We start from the raw sequence: 13,636 nt of genomic DNA, 5'->3' as shown, positions 1-13,636 counted from the left end.
GAATTGACAAATATTTTGACCATGATCCAATCATACTGGCCAATTGTGAACATAAAAATTGTTTCCCTTCTTCTTATAATTTGATTGGTCAAAGAATCACCTCATTTGGAGTTTTTAGAAAGAGATATGGTCAAAATATTGAAACATATACGAATGAAGCTATCACCATACTTGCACTGATTTTCATCAAATGAGTCTTTTTCATCAATTTCCTACAAAAGCCATAGGAGAAATTAGCAATAACTACTCTTAAAGTAATTTAATAAAATAACCTAAAATTTAACTAAAATAACTTAAATTAATCACTTAACAAATAATCAAACTAAACTAAAAAAACACCTATAATGCTAAAATTCGAACAATAAAATCTCAAAGATCTAGCTACTTAAGCTCCCAAAATGAGTCAAAATAACTCTATATAATAGAGTTATCACATTAGGATTGGGAGTGAGATTCATGAGAGATAATTAGGTTTTGTTGGTCTTTCACAATGTTGCTAGTGTTGAAGACAAAAATGAAGACAGAAAAGCAAAGACGAAGATTATGTAAAGAGATCGAAACCCTTGACTCTTTACCTCCATGTCCGTTGTCGCCCCACCTTTGTTGCTCCTAATAGCAAAGAGTGCAAAGAGAAGTGAGAGATGGACAAAAGAGAGAAAGAAAACAAGAGGGCAAAATAGAGAATTGAATGTAAAAGGAAAAAAAAAAGCAAAAGGACAAAAGAAGGTGAAAGAAGAAATTTCTAGAATGAGTGTCTACACAAAAAGAAAAAGAAGAAAAGAATTTCTAAAACAATCTCAAGGCTTCTCTTTGCTTTGCTTCATAGAAAAATGGACTCTGTTCATAGCGTTTTTAACAGATTCATATTTAGCAGTACTTTGTTTGTCCCTGTTGTATCTATATTGTATCATGACCTTGTAAAGCCTTTAAGATCATATACCCTTGAGATACTTTTTTTAAAAAATTTTTTGAAAACTAAGTTCTCCATCACCATAAGATCCATCTTTGTTTCACGTTCCTTGCTCTCCCTTTTTCTCTTTCCCTCTTTTCCACAACTTGCCACGTGTCACACAAAGGGGCAACAATGTGACCAAACCTGAAAGCACTTTTGGGCCTTCTTTTTATATATATGTTATAAGTGTGTTAATGGTGTCACTATTAAGTACTTGTAAGAAAGATTAAGAAATAAGGGTTCTTTAATAAGTCCAGTTTAAGCCCATTAAGTCAAAATTCTCTTAAACATTTCAAGTTATTAGGTTTAACTTTAAAACCCCATCTGTAACTTAGAGTTAGAGTTAAGCCCTTACCGATTATGCAATTATTGTAGGTGAACAAACGTTAAATCAAATGTAAAAAATTATTTTGCATTGTAAAGTAATAATAAAATTACATGATGTCAAAGTTATGCATCTATGTAGTAGAAATTGGTCTAAATAGGAATTAAGAATTTGAAACAAGAGCTTTTAACTTCAAGAAAAATTTAAGAAAATGCAGTATTTTGGGTTAAAATATAAGCAAAATGCTCAAATAAGTCCTTAAATTATTCAAAAAAAATTAAATAAGTTATTATTCTTTTATTGCATTTAAACATGTATTTATATTTTTATTTTGAGTCAAATAAGCCTTTATGACTAGTAATTGACTAAGTGCCATTAGTTGAAATGCCATTTATCATTTCATATCCTTATGACACTAACATGACGTTAATGTGAAGGGTGAAAAATGTCATATAATCATGTGATCATGCCAAATTAGTATATTATGTCATCATCAATTATGATATTTTACATGTCACATAAGCGCAACAAGGTATAAAATAACAAATGATTTTGATTAAATTAATTATTAATCTTAATCACTTATTTAATTTAAAATAAAAATATGAAAATTTAATTGAATGTAATAAAAATATAAAAACTTATATAAATTTTTTTGAATAATTTAAGAACTTCTTTTAGATATTATACCTAATCTTTAATGGAGTTTGAATAAAAAATTACAATTACAAATTAATTGACAACCTTAGCTAAAAGTATTCAATTATTACAACATCATTTTTTTTTCTTTTTCTAGAGCTAGGTAACCAAATAAGCTCTAAAAGCGTTGAAACTTGGGCTGGACCTTCGTCCATCAAAAGTGGGGTATAGTCCTAAATGTTAACAAGGAGAAGGGCTCATCCTCTAATTCTACGAAGTAAGATATCAAATCCCTCTTTCGCTGCCTGCCTCTGCTCTGTTAAACCTTAAGTTGCTGCTACCATTTTCAGTTTCAAGAGGTTCGCTCGCACGTTACAGACACAACTTCCTACTCTTCCAAGCAACCCTAATTTTTTCTATTGTGCATTACTTTTCTCTTCTTGTTTTTTTATTTTCCGAAAGCTGTAGCTTCGTTTACTTAATTCATTTCGGGGGCAAAATGTGAGCTATCGGATTGTTTCATTTTCTGTTTATTTTTAGCTATTTTTCATTTCAGCTAATAAGTATGTGCTTTGCTATAGCTACCATTATTGTTACTTCTTTTTCCCTGTGTTTTTGAGGTGTATTTGCATCTAATGGTGTGATAATCTGCTCGGTTTTTTTTTTTGGATAAAAATCTCGATTGGTTTAGCCGAGGGGAAGTGGCATAACATTTTTGGAAGGTGCTGCGGAACTTTAGTGAAGTTGGTATCTAATAGTAGTCAGAGTAAACCCTTACAATGGAAGAAGAACCGGCTGCACTAGGGAAGCGGAAATCACCTGAAAAACCACATGTTACCGAGACCCCTAAGCAAGAATCAGCCTCCAAACGGAGAAGTCTAGCACGAACATGCGTGCATGAGGTTGCAGTTCCAAGTGGGTACACTTCAATTAAAGATGAATCGATTCATGGGACTCTCTCAAATCCAGTGTACAATGGGGAAATGGCCAAAACTTATATGTTTGAGCTTGACCCGTTTCAGCAAGTATCCGTGGCCTGCTTGGAAAGAAATGAGTCGGTTTTGGTCTCAGCACATACGTCTGCCGGTAAGACTGCGGTTGCTGAGTATGCTATTGCAATGGCCTTTAGGGATAAGCAGAGGGTCATATATACTTCACCATTGAAAGCTTTGAGCAACCAGAAGTATAGGGAGCTGCATCATGAGTTCCAAGATGTGGGGCTGATGACTGGTGATGTTACCTTGTCTCCTAATGCTAGTTGTCTGGTCATGACAACAGAGATTCTTAGAGGGATGCTTTATAGGGGATCAGAGGTTTTGAAGGAGGTTGCGTGGGTAATCTTTGATGAAATTCATTATATGAAGGATAGGGAAAGAGGGGTTGTTTGGGAAGAGAGTATAATATTTTTGCCACCAGCTATAAAAATGGTTTTCCTTTCAGCGACAATGTCCAATGCCACTGAGTTTGTGGAGTGGATTTGTCATCTACACAAACAGCCTTGTCATGTGGTGTACACAGATTTCAGGCCAACACCTTTGCAGCATTATGTTTTCCCCATGGGTGGGAGTGGATTATATCTTGTGGTTGATGAGAATGAGCAATTCAGGGAGGACAATTTCATGAAGGTCCAGGATTCATTCATAAAGCAGAGACCGGGTGATTTGAACAAGAGTGCAAATGGAAAAAGTAGTGGGAGAAGTTCCAAAGGTGGGAGTGCTTCAGGGGGCTCTGACATATACAAAATTGTGAAGGTGTCGCTTCTACATTTAAATACTGCTTTTGATCTATGCTATTAGCTGCTTTTTGTTGTTGTTCAAAGTATGCCGATCTCTTTTGTTTCTCCTCTGCTTTATTGTGCTTCCCAAGATTTTCTGATCGTTTGATACACTTTATTAGTAGCTTTGAACATCTGAAAACTTTTATCTCTTAAATCTGAGACATCAATAGTTTCTATTAGGAACACAATCAATTCAGGAATTGTGAAATGTAGTTGAAAAACAGAGAAAGGGGACCTTTCCACAGGCATAACCGGCGGTTCTGCTGCATGTTTATGAATTTTCTCTTCCGGCATGTAACTTTCAATTTTCTTAAGGACTTAAATTTGACAAGTGAGCCATTTCTCTTCCTTCCTAAGCAAAATAGAATTCCAAGTACTGGAATGTTGCTTTCTTATGTTAAAACATTAGTTTCCATAGGATCTGTCCATCTAGAACATTCAAAATCTTTTCATGGGAGGATTACTATTGTTAGTTCTGTTGTAAGCCAGCTTATGGTTTAGTAAAACAATTTTATTCCAAGATTTCTATTGGCAGTTACACTGCATATTATAAGCAGCTATATCTTGTTTCTTTATGTATCTTCATACAAATAAAGTTTTTGAACAGGAATTGAATCAGGATAGAGGATGCATCCATTTGTAATATTTGTCTTTTTCTCATTAATTTGCTTTTGGATGAGGACCTTGTCTTTCTTGATTCTACCCTCCTATATGCTCACATTACGGGTGTAAAATGTAAACCATTCAATGGTTGCAGTAACTCATTTATGAAAAGAAAAATGAAAATGGGACAATGTAAGTTTTAGCTGAGGGAAAATGGTTTTAACAATCTCTAGGTTTTTATCTCACAAAGTGGACAGAGAATGGGAGTAAAAATGAAAAGTGGATATTTGGTTTTCAAGAACTGTGTATAAGTTGGAAACTTTGAAATAAAGATATCACTTTTTCACCTATGTTATTAATTATTTAGAATATTTATGCTGGGGGCGGGTTGGTAGGCCATCTTCCAATAGGAGAATGCCATGTTATATCTGAAAAGTAAGAATGATCACATTATTGGGATAATAATGACTCAGCAGGCCAAATCTCTTTATGTCATCCATAAATCTTGGGTTTAAGTATCCTGCCACTAATATGCAATTAATCTTATTTGTAGCCAACATCCGACCTTTTGACATTTAACTTGCACACCATAGATTCCTTGGTTTCGCCTGGGAAACTCGTTCATTTATTCATAGTAAAAAGCAATTTCAATTAATTAGTAATGGGAGTCATAGACATGTCATGTCTGTGTGAGCAATGGTAATATCAAATAATTAGACATGGTAAACGTACTTTTTGTCTTCCATCCCAGCTCTGTTTCTGCTATTGTAATCATATCTGTTTCAGTCATTCACTTTCTGAATTTCAGATGATTATGGAACGGAAATTTCATCCAGTCATTGTTTTTAGCTTCAGTCGAAGAGAGTGTGAATATCATGCAATGTCTATGTCCAAGCTTGACTTCAATACACAGGAGGAGAAGGATGATGTAGAACAGGTTTTTCGCAATGCGGTACTCTGCTTGAATGAAGAAGATAGATGTTTGCCTGCTATTGAATTAATGTTACCCTTGCTTATGAGAGGCATTGCTGTACATCATTCTGGTTTGCTCCCTGTTATCAAGGAATTGGTGGAGCTTCTTTTCCAGGAAGGCCTTATAAAGGCACTTTTTGCCACAGAAACAGTAAGATCATCTCAAGGCTCCCAACCAACGCTCTTTTATGATATGTGCTTTATGTTATTGTTCAGTATGTTTATACCTCGAGTATTAATGATGACACTCTTCCACTGTAAAATTTGTTTTTTGCAGTTTGCGATGGGTTTAAACATGCCTGCAAAAACTGTTGTATTCACTTCTGTTAAGAAGTGGGATGGTGATAGCCATCGTTATATCGGATCTGGTGAGTATATCCAGGTGAGTGAATATTTTGTTCGTTTTCCTTTTAATCAATTTTAACTATCTTTTAAGTTGATGATCATTTTCTATGGTCTAAACCCTGTAGATGAGCGGAAGGGCCGGGCGTCGTGGCAAGGATGAACATGGTATTTGTATCATTATGATTGATGAGCAGGTGATTGATCAATTCTTTTTATCTGCATTTGAAGTCTGCAACTATTCAACACTGTTTTACCAATCTTGAAAAGTCTTTGAAAATATGACCTTTTAATTTTGACCCTCTGGGATTTCTTGTTGTTTACTGCCTTTTTCACTGTAAATTGATATTTGTAAAAGTACTTTCTTATTGGAGTAAAATCTGGGCTAGCAGTATACTGTATTCTCTTGCTGTATGTTTTTAAAGCAGCAAAAAAGTTTCCATCATCCCTTTTTACAGATGGAGATGAATACACTCAAGGACATGGTATTGGGTAAACCGTCACCTTTAGTCAGTACTTTCAGACTGAGTTACTATTCAATTTTGAATTTAATGAGCCGTGCGGAAGGCCAGATCACTGCTGAGCATGTGATAAGGAACTCATTCCACCAGTTTCAATATGAGAAGGTCTTTGCTGAATCGCTATTCTCTTTTATATAAGCATACTGTGCGTGCAATAACTTATGGACTTTTGTGTGTTTCAGGCCTTACCTGATATAGGAAAGAAGGTTTCAAAGCTGGAACAGGAAGCTGCCTTGCTTGATGCTTCAGGAGAGGTAATCACATTCCTTCTTTAGATGTGTTTTCAAAAAATTTTGTGTCAATACAAACATTTATTTATATGTGCAGGCTGAAGTAGCTGAATATCATAAACTAAAACTGGAAATAGCCCAGTTAGAGAAGAAGTTGATGTCTGAAATTACTAGGCCTGAAAGAATTCTTTATTATCTTGATCCTGGACGGCTGGTACGTGCTCATTGTAGTTGATGTTGATTATGTTGAAAGCACTATTTGCTCATCTGTTATTGAATATGCTGTACAGCTCTCTCTCTCTCTATATATATATATATTCTTATTTCTCATTAATTACTAGTGAGAATGCCAAAAGTTTGTAAAAATATACTTTTGTGCCATAACTATCCATAAAGTAATTCCCCATTCATAGAACTTATCAATCAAAATTTTGAAATTCAAACTGCCTAGTTAGTCACTTTTGGTGTTTCATTTGAAGTGCAGTTCCTGTGCATTCAAGGTCATCATGCAACTCCATACACGTGTTGCTTAATTTTAAGTTAAAAATCCATAACCGCCATATGGTTGTTTGTCCCATTTAGGACCAGCAATATGTCATTACTTACTAGAGGCATAAAATTACAGTTCTTTGAACCATGCAAAAAATCGTATTTAGGGAAGGAAGTGAATTAATAAGGTCAGATCCTCCACCCACCTTTCCCTTAATTCCAGTCTAAGGATTCATTTCAAACATTTCATTTATCTGAAACAGCAAATGTACGAAGTTGTTATTTGCTTTCTAACCTGGCTAAATGTGGTCCGTATCACATCAAAATGAATTCTATTTGAATGTTGTCCTGGAATTGGGTTGCTTTTGCATGGAATGTTTCCTTTTGATAGTTTGATAAAAGGGAATATTTTCATAGTATACACACATATATACATAACCGTGTATAGCTTCTATACACTATCAGGCCACCAAATCTTGACACCTCACTAATGAGGTGTCGGGATTTGGTACCTGATTGTGTATAGAAGCTTTACACTGTTTGTACATCAAATATTAATCCATATATATATATTGTTTATAAACTAGAAGTACTCTTATGTTTTTTTGTTAAATGTATGGCAGTGTGCTTTTGTTAGAAGTTTTTGTTTCATTATATAGATAAATGACCATGTGCTTTCTGGATGTTTATTTTAACTAAATGTATTAATTCATATATACTTCTATTGAAGAAATATTTTCTGTTTGCCCATAACTTATTTTAGGTTTTTCCAAATGCTCAGTGGTCTGTTTCTTGGAGAAAAAAGGGTTTTCATTACACACACACACACACACACACACACACATCTTGCCTTGGCACCTGTTTTTCCTCCTCTCTCAATGATGTCTCGGATTCATGCTCAAATATTGTAATTATCATAGTTTATCCTGCTATTAAGTGTATATATTGGATAGACATCAATTGTTGTGTCACCTAATTGCACCTAACTTGGATATATACTGTTAGGTTTGTAATGTTGCTTTGGATATTTTTTGGCACTAGGATTCAACATCTTACTTGAAAGTGCTTACTGCAGATCAAAGTAAGAGAAGGCAGTACAGATTGGGGCTGGGGAGTTGTAGTTAATGTTGTTAAAAGACCCTCTGCAGGTTTAGGTGCATTGCCTGCTCGTGGTGGTGGTTATATCGTGGATACACTACTTCATTGTTTACCTGGTTCTAGTGAGAATGGTGCACGGCCAAAACCATGCCCACCCTGTCCTGCAGAGAAGGGTGAAATGCATGTGGTGAGTTGAAACAGCCAAATTACAAAAGCTAAACTTCAGTCTTGGTTTTCTGAAGTTTCTGATCTCCAATTTTCATCTACTTTAGGTTCCTGTTCAGTTGCCCCTTGTTTCTGCTCTGAGCAAAATCAGAATATCCATACCTCCTGATCTTCGGCCACCTGAAGCCAGGCAGAGTATATTGCTGGCAGTGCAGGAGCTAGGAACTCGATTTCCGCAAGGCCTTCCAAAACTTAATCCCGTCACGGTAACTATTCATGATATTAAGATATTGTGAGTTATTTTGCCTAGTAAAACCAAAAGTGAGATAATTCTGAAAACTTTTTCCATTTGGTACATTTGCTATTGATAGTTCTAATTTCTTGCAATATTTTGTTTTTTTGTTCCGTGTTTTTCATAGTCAACATTTGACTTATGTGAAAGATATTGGGGCTGCAACAAGAAGATTGTCCACATACAAAAAATTCTGCTGGAAAGCTAAAGATATAAACACTCCCTAACAAATTTCAAAATAAATAGCTCTGAAACAACTTCAATAAACCATCTAACACCTTGTCTCAATGAGAAACACGTACCAATTGAAACTTCCAATACCCCCCAGACTCAAGAAGTAAGCCAATCTTGTCTATCTGTAACAGTTTGACTCCTAGCTTCCTTCTCCCTCATTTCGTTCTTTTCTGTTTGTCCCATAGTCTGTGCAGAACACTCTGTGGATGTAGGACAGATTATGAGAAGCCTGTTGACTTAGGATTCATGGTGGGCCAAAGCTCGAAAATCAGTGATGAAGTGCTATGGGTTTATGGTAGGAATTAGGAATTAGTGTTAGAGTTTAGAAATTCATTATGGTTTAATTTAGTTGAGATTTGATCTCAAAAATGTCAAGGAAAGATGGCTGGAATTTTCTGGCAGCAGTAGAATTAGAATGAAACAAGCTTATTGATGCCACTTTTGTGCTGCAACCAGTGTAACCTGGAGCACTGTTTCTGTGGGGAAGGAAAAAAGAAGAGAAGAAATTTCAAACCACTCAATGACATACCCTCTTGATAACTCAAATCTTTATCTAAAATCAACTCTAACAAGACTAGCAATACAAATATGTAGGCAAGCTCTAACTTGTCTTCCTTGGCCTAAGATTCCTAAAACTATTAGAATTGGGAAAAAGACTTGACTAATATAAATTAAATACCTGAAGAAAGCCTTAATAATTTTCTAAACTCAAAAGGAGACCTTATGCACCATGCCTAAGGCTCATTTCTGGGAAAGAGAAAAATATTAGAATATCCCTAGGGTACAGGAACTGAAAATTGACAATTATTCCCTTGTGTACGGAGATAGCCCAAACTTATTAAATAATTCCTAAATTGCTAGTACTGAAATTATAAATATGAAAAGATTAAACTATCTTCTGTCATGCGTGCATCATTTTCCTCTGGTTGTGGTAACTTGACCTTGACTTTTGAAGTCTTGAAGTAGAAGAACCATCAAGCGTGCAAATTGACCTAAGTTCATTAAACTTGAAACTTTTCTCTGGAACCTAAGATTGATAAGTAGCAAATTTGCCTTCCTTCCATCACATTAAATTGCCATGAATAATGCCTAGAGCATTTACAAACTGGGGAATTTTTGAACACAAATTCATCCTTGGGTTCCCTGGAAACAGCTTCTGGCATGCCTGACTTTTCTCTGTTAGCCTGGACAATCAATAACTTTAAGTTTTTTATCCTCACCTTGTGCTTTTCTTGAAGGCCAGATTGCTTGCACAACTTTGACCTTTTCAACATCAGCATAGACCTTGGCTTGCTCTGGGTGGCTGAATGGTGCTGCATTGTTCAGAACTAGAATGAGTAATCAGTTTAAAGCTTTGGTAGTGTCTGATCTTGGGCCCAAAGAGGCCTTATCTCTTGATTTTAACTGCCTCCAAAATTTCTTTGCTTGAGACATCATTGGACAGCTTCAAAAAAGGCCCTTTATCTCATCCTAAGATTTTCTTTAATTCTTCCCATATCAACACTTTATTTATAAACTTTCAGCTTTTGATTATGCGATATCCTTGTTGATAGCTTCATGACCTTAATAAAAAGCCTCAAAACTTTTGTGCAAAGTTTGAAACTTTGATGAAAGTTCAGTATTGCTTACCATGGATGCAGAATAAAATAGAGAAAGGGAAAGTTAAATAGGAACAAAGACGGATCTTTCGGTCTGATGCCAATTTATGTAGGATAGATTAGAAAAGTCTGCCTACTTAAGGTTTATGATGAGCTAATGCTAGAGAATGGGGAGTAAAGGTTTATGGTTGAAATTAGGATAAGGGTGTATGAGTTAAAAGGCTTAGATTTATTTGAGTTTTGATCTCAAACGAGGGTTGAATTTAAAAGAATGGTTGCTGGAATTCTTTGGTAGCATTTAGATAAGAAGGAAACAAGTTTATGAGTGCTGTTTTTGTGCTATATACTCTGAACTGAAGCATTGTAGGGTAGAAAGGCAAAGAAGAGGAAATTTCCAATCATTAAATAACAAATTCTCCAAGAACTCTTACCAATTGAAATCTCAATTACAGATCATCTCTACCAAGTCTAGCAATAGATGCAGATATGAGTATGTAAGTCTTAAGTTGTCTTCCTGGAAGTAAGACTCTTGAAATTGTTAGAATTAGGAAAGACTCAACTAACTAAAGACCACAAGAAACGCCCTAATAATTTAGCTAAACTCAGAATAAGACCCAATGGACCATGACTAGGGGCTCCTATCAGCTATATATTGAAAATTTCCTGACTTCCCCTTGGGCTCATGTATCAGAAAAAATAAACTCTGTAGTGTACATGACTATAGCCCAAATTTATGAATTAGAGTCTGAAATTTCTAGTATGAAAGTTATAAATATGAAAATAACAAAGCATCTCCTTCCATGGCTGTATCATCTTGAATAGCCGTCACTTAGCAAGCATCTTCACAGTATTTTATCTCCATTTTGTTTTCATTTCTTCATTGCTTGCAATTGCCTAACAGTATACTCTTTTTTCTGTTTTTCCATGAGCATCGTACATACTCAGGAGTGGTAGGCATATATTTCAACAACATGCTTTTGAAATTCTAAATTCAGTTGTGTGAGAGAACTTTGGATAGGAATAAATAGTGAATTGCTTATATAAATTGATTTACAGGACATGAAAATTGAAGATCCAGAAATTGTTGAGTTGGTGAAACAAATTGAGGAACTCGAGAAGAAGTTGTTTGCTCATCCACTCCACAAGGTTCACATTAATTTAAATTCAGATTTCTTTCTTTATTGCTTCAATTATAGAACGCATTTGTGCTTATAAAATTAGATACTAAATTATATTCCCTATGCTTACCCTATTTGGTGCATGGCAGTCTCAAGATGTGCATCAAATTAGATCTTTCCAGAGGAAGGCAGAGGTGAATCATGAGATTCAACAACTCAAGTCAAAAATGCGTGATTCCCAGGTATTGCATTTGGGATTGCCTCATTATGTAGATCTGACATTACTCTGCAAATGGGATGAAACTTGTATTTGATTTGGCCTCAACATGTATTTGTGTGAATTCATTCTTCTAAAAAAAATCAAAATCGCAGTAGTCCTTAGTATTTTAACTTATTTTAACACTTTGCTGAATTTATAAGTTTTAGTAGATGTATATTTTAAACAAATGGTGCTTTCACATAAAAGAATGGTTTTATTCAAGATATCTGTTTTCTACATATTTGATAACTTTAATTTCTCTATAAATAAGAAGAAATAAAATGTGTTGATCATTTAAGAAGCATAATAATTAAATAAAGAATTAAAATGCTAATAAATAAAAAATAATATTATATTACATTGTAGGGATATAAAAATTCCGTAAGTCATATAGTATATGTAATAAAAAAACAATGTAAATTAATACTCGCTTTATTTCAAACTGAATGCCAATTTTCCAAATGGCACTATGTTTGAGGAATGGGGAATTTCACCCTTTACTTTACAACTTTTACCCTTAAATGTCATAAAGCTAGACAAGTTCATCAAAGTTAGTATTTTTAAGAAGGGTAACACTGAAAATAGTCCTGTTGGGAAAATGCATGTTATTCTGAAACATCATATAATAGTAAGATGGACATTCAATTTGAAACGGAGATAGTAATATTTAAATATTAAAAATACTATAAAATGTATAATTTTGAATTTTTGTATTTTTAATATAATCAAATGATTATATTTTTAAGTGTATTATGTATTAAATTTACTGTACGAATCTAAATATATTTTATGGTTATTTTCGTATATGATATGATTATAATTAGATTAGGCCATGCTTGAATAATATACTCCATTAACATTCTTAATAATCTATTTAGCTATAAGTTTAATATAAATTATATTAGTTCATATAAAAAATGAGATTTTAGGACTTATATATTGTTTATAAATGTTTAATGTGATTATATATTTAATATTTTGTGTAGTTGCAGATTTGTTTACTTTTACACAATTATATACTTGATGCAGGCGTATCAAGAATTCTATTTTATTTAGTATTTTCGTTAGCTTAGGATTTTATTTTTTTTATTTTATTTAGTTTGAGATTCTTTTTCCTATCTTTCTTAGAGTTTTAGTACTTTAAGTCTTGATTTAGGATTAGGATTACTATTTGATTAGGATTTATCTTAGTTATTATAAATAAGTGATCTTAGATAGAAGATTATTATTATCTTTTGTTATTTTGAATTTTTAGTCAAGAGGTTTCTTTTAAAAAAACCCAATTATCTTTCTATCGTTCCAACACAATCAACCCTATTTTAGCCCTAATTGTTGAGTTCTAATTGCCCTAAACCCTTTGGCTACATCAAGTGGTATCAGAGCAAACGATCTTACTATCCTATAAGGATTTTAGCTAGGAGATTAGCTGGCCGAGGCAGAGGTCGAGGTAGAGCCAATCAGCCTTAACAAGCTGAGTTGGCAGAGATGCGGAGAATAATTGATGACTTGACTCGGGCTGCCCGAATAAAGAATCCGGAAGGTGACCACAACCCCCTTGAGATTCAAGATCTTGAGGATGATGATGAATTTGATAACGAGAGCCCTTTTCATGAAGATGGACTCGCAAATCAAGTGGCAAGAGTTGGATTGGAGGGCCGGTTATTACATGCTCTTGATTTAAATGGTGTAGGAATCAAGATCGAAATAATTTATTTTCATAAAAAATTTGATGCAGAGGAATATTTGGATTGGGAAGCTAGTTTGGAAAATTACTTTGAATGGAAACCCATGGCAGAAAATTGAAAGGTGTTATTTTGTAAAGCTGAAATTGAAGGTACTGCCTTCAATGGTGGAAGAGAGTTGAAGAGCAACGTGCACGACAAGGGAAGCTTAAATCAGCACTTGGGAGCACATGAAAAGTAAATTACAAAAGTAATTTTTACCTACTGATTATACTATGGAATTATACGAAAAGTTTCATTGTTTGAAGCAAAATGACATGACTGTTGAAGAGTATACATC

The 13,636-nt window shown here is 34.2% G+C and overlaps 1 protein-coding gene across 1 annotated transcript in view; it reads left to right on the top strand.

The window, feature by feature from the left end:
• The first annotated feature begins 2,201 nt into the window (after nucleotides 1-2,201).
• Nucleotides 2,202-13,636, top strand: part of HEN2 (RNA helicase, ATP-dependent, SK12/DOB1 protein) — an 18,066-nt gene continuing 6,631 nt past the window's right edge. The window contains exons 1-11 of the mRNA XM_021420376.2: nucleotides 2,202-3,667; nucleotides 5,105-5,419; nucleotides 5,546-5,650; nucleotides 5,739-5,807; nucleotides 6,069-6,236; nucleotides 6,314-6,385; nucleotides 6,459-6,575; nucleotides 7,926-8,135; nucleotides 8,221-8,379; nucleotides 11,294-11,383; nucleotides 11,505-11,597. Coding sequence (XP_021276051.1) covers nucleotides 2,696-3,667; nucleotides 5,105-5,419; nucleotides 5,546-5,650; nucleotides 5,739-5,807; nucleotides 6,069-6,236; nucleotides 6,314-6,385; nucleotides 6,459-6,575; nucleotides 7,926-8,135; nucleotides 8,221-8,379; nucleotides 11,294-11,383; nucleotides 11,505-11,597 — 2,370 coding nt within the window. The 5' untranslated portion in view covers nucleotides 2,202-2,695. The remainder of the gene's footprint in view (nucleotides 3,668-5,104; nucleotides 5,420-5,545; nucleotides 5,651-5,738; nucleotides 5,808-6,068; nucleotides 6,237-6,313; nucleotides 6,386-6,458; nucleotides 6,576-7,925; nucleotides 8,136-8,220; nucleotides 8,380-11,293; nucleotides 11,384-11,504; nucleotides 11,598-13,636) is intronic.

Source organism: Theobroma umbraticum, unplaced genomic scaffold (assembly GCF_002168275.2).
Source record: "Theobroma umbraticum cultivar Fairchild unplaced genomic scaffold, ASM216827v3 scaffold_56.0, whole genome shotgun sequence".
NCBI lineage: Eukaryota > Viridiplantae > Streptophyta > Magnoliopsida > Malvales > Malvaceae > Theobroma > Theobroma umbraticum.
The sequence above is the reverse complement of the archived record's forward strand: the minus strand, read 5'-3'. Positions and strand labels throughout refer to the sequence as shown.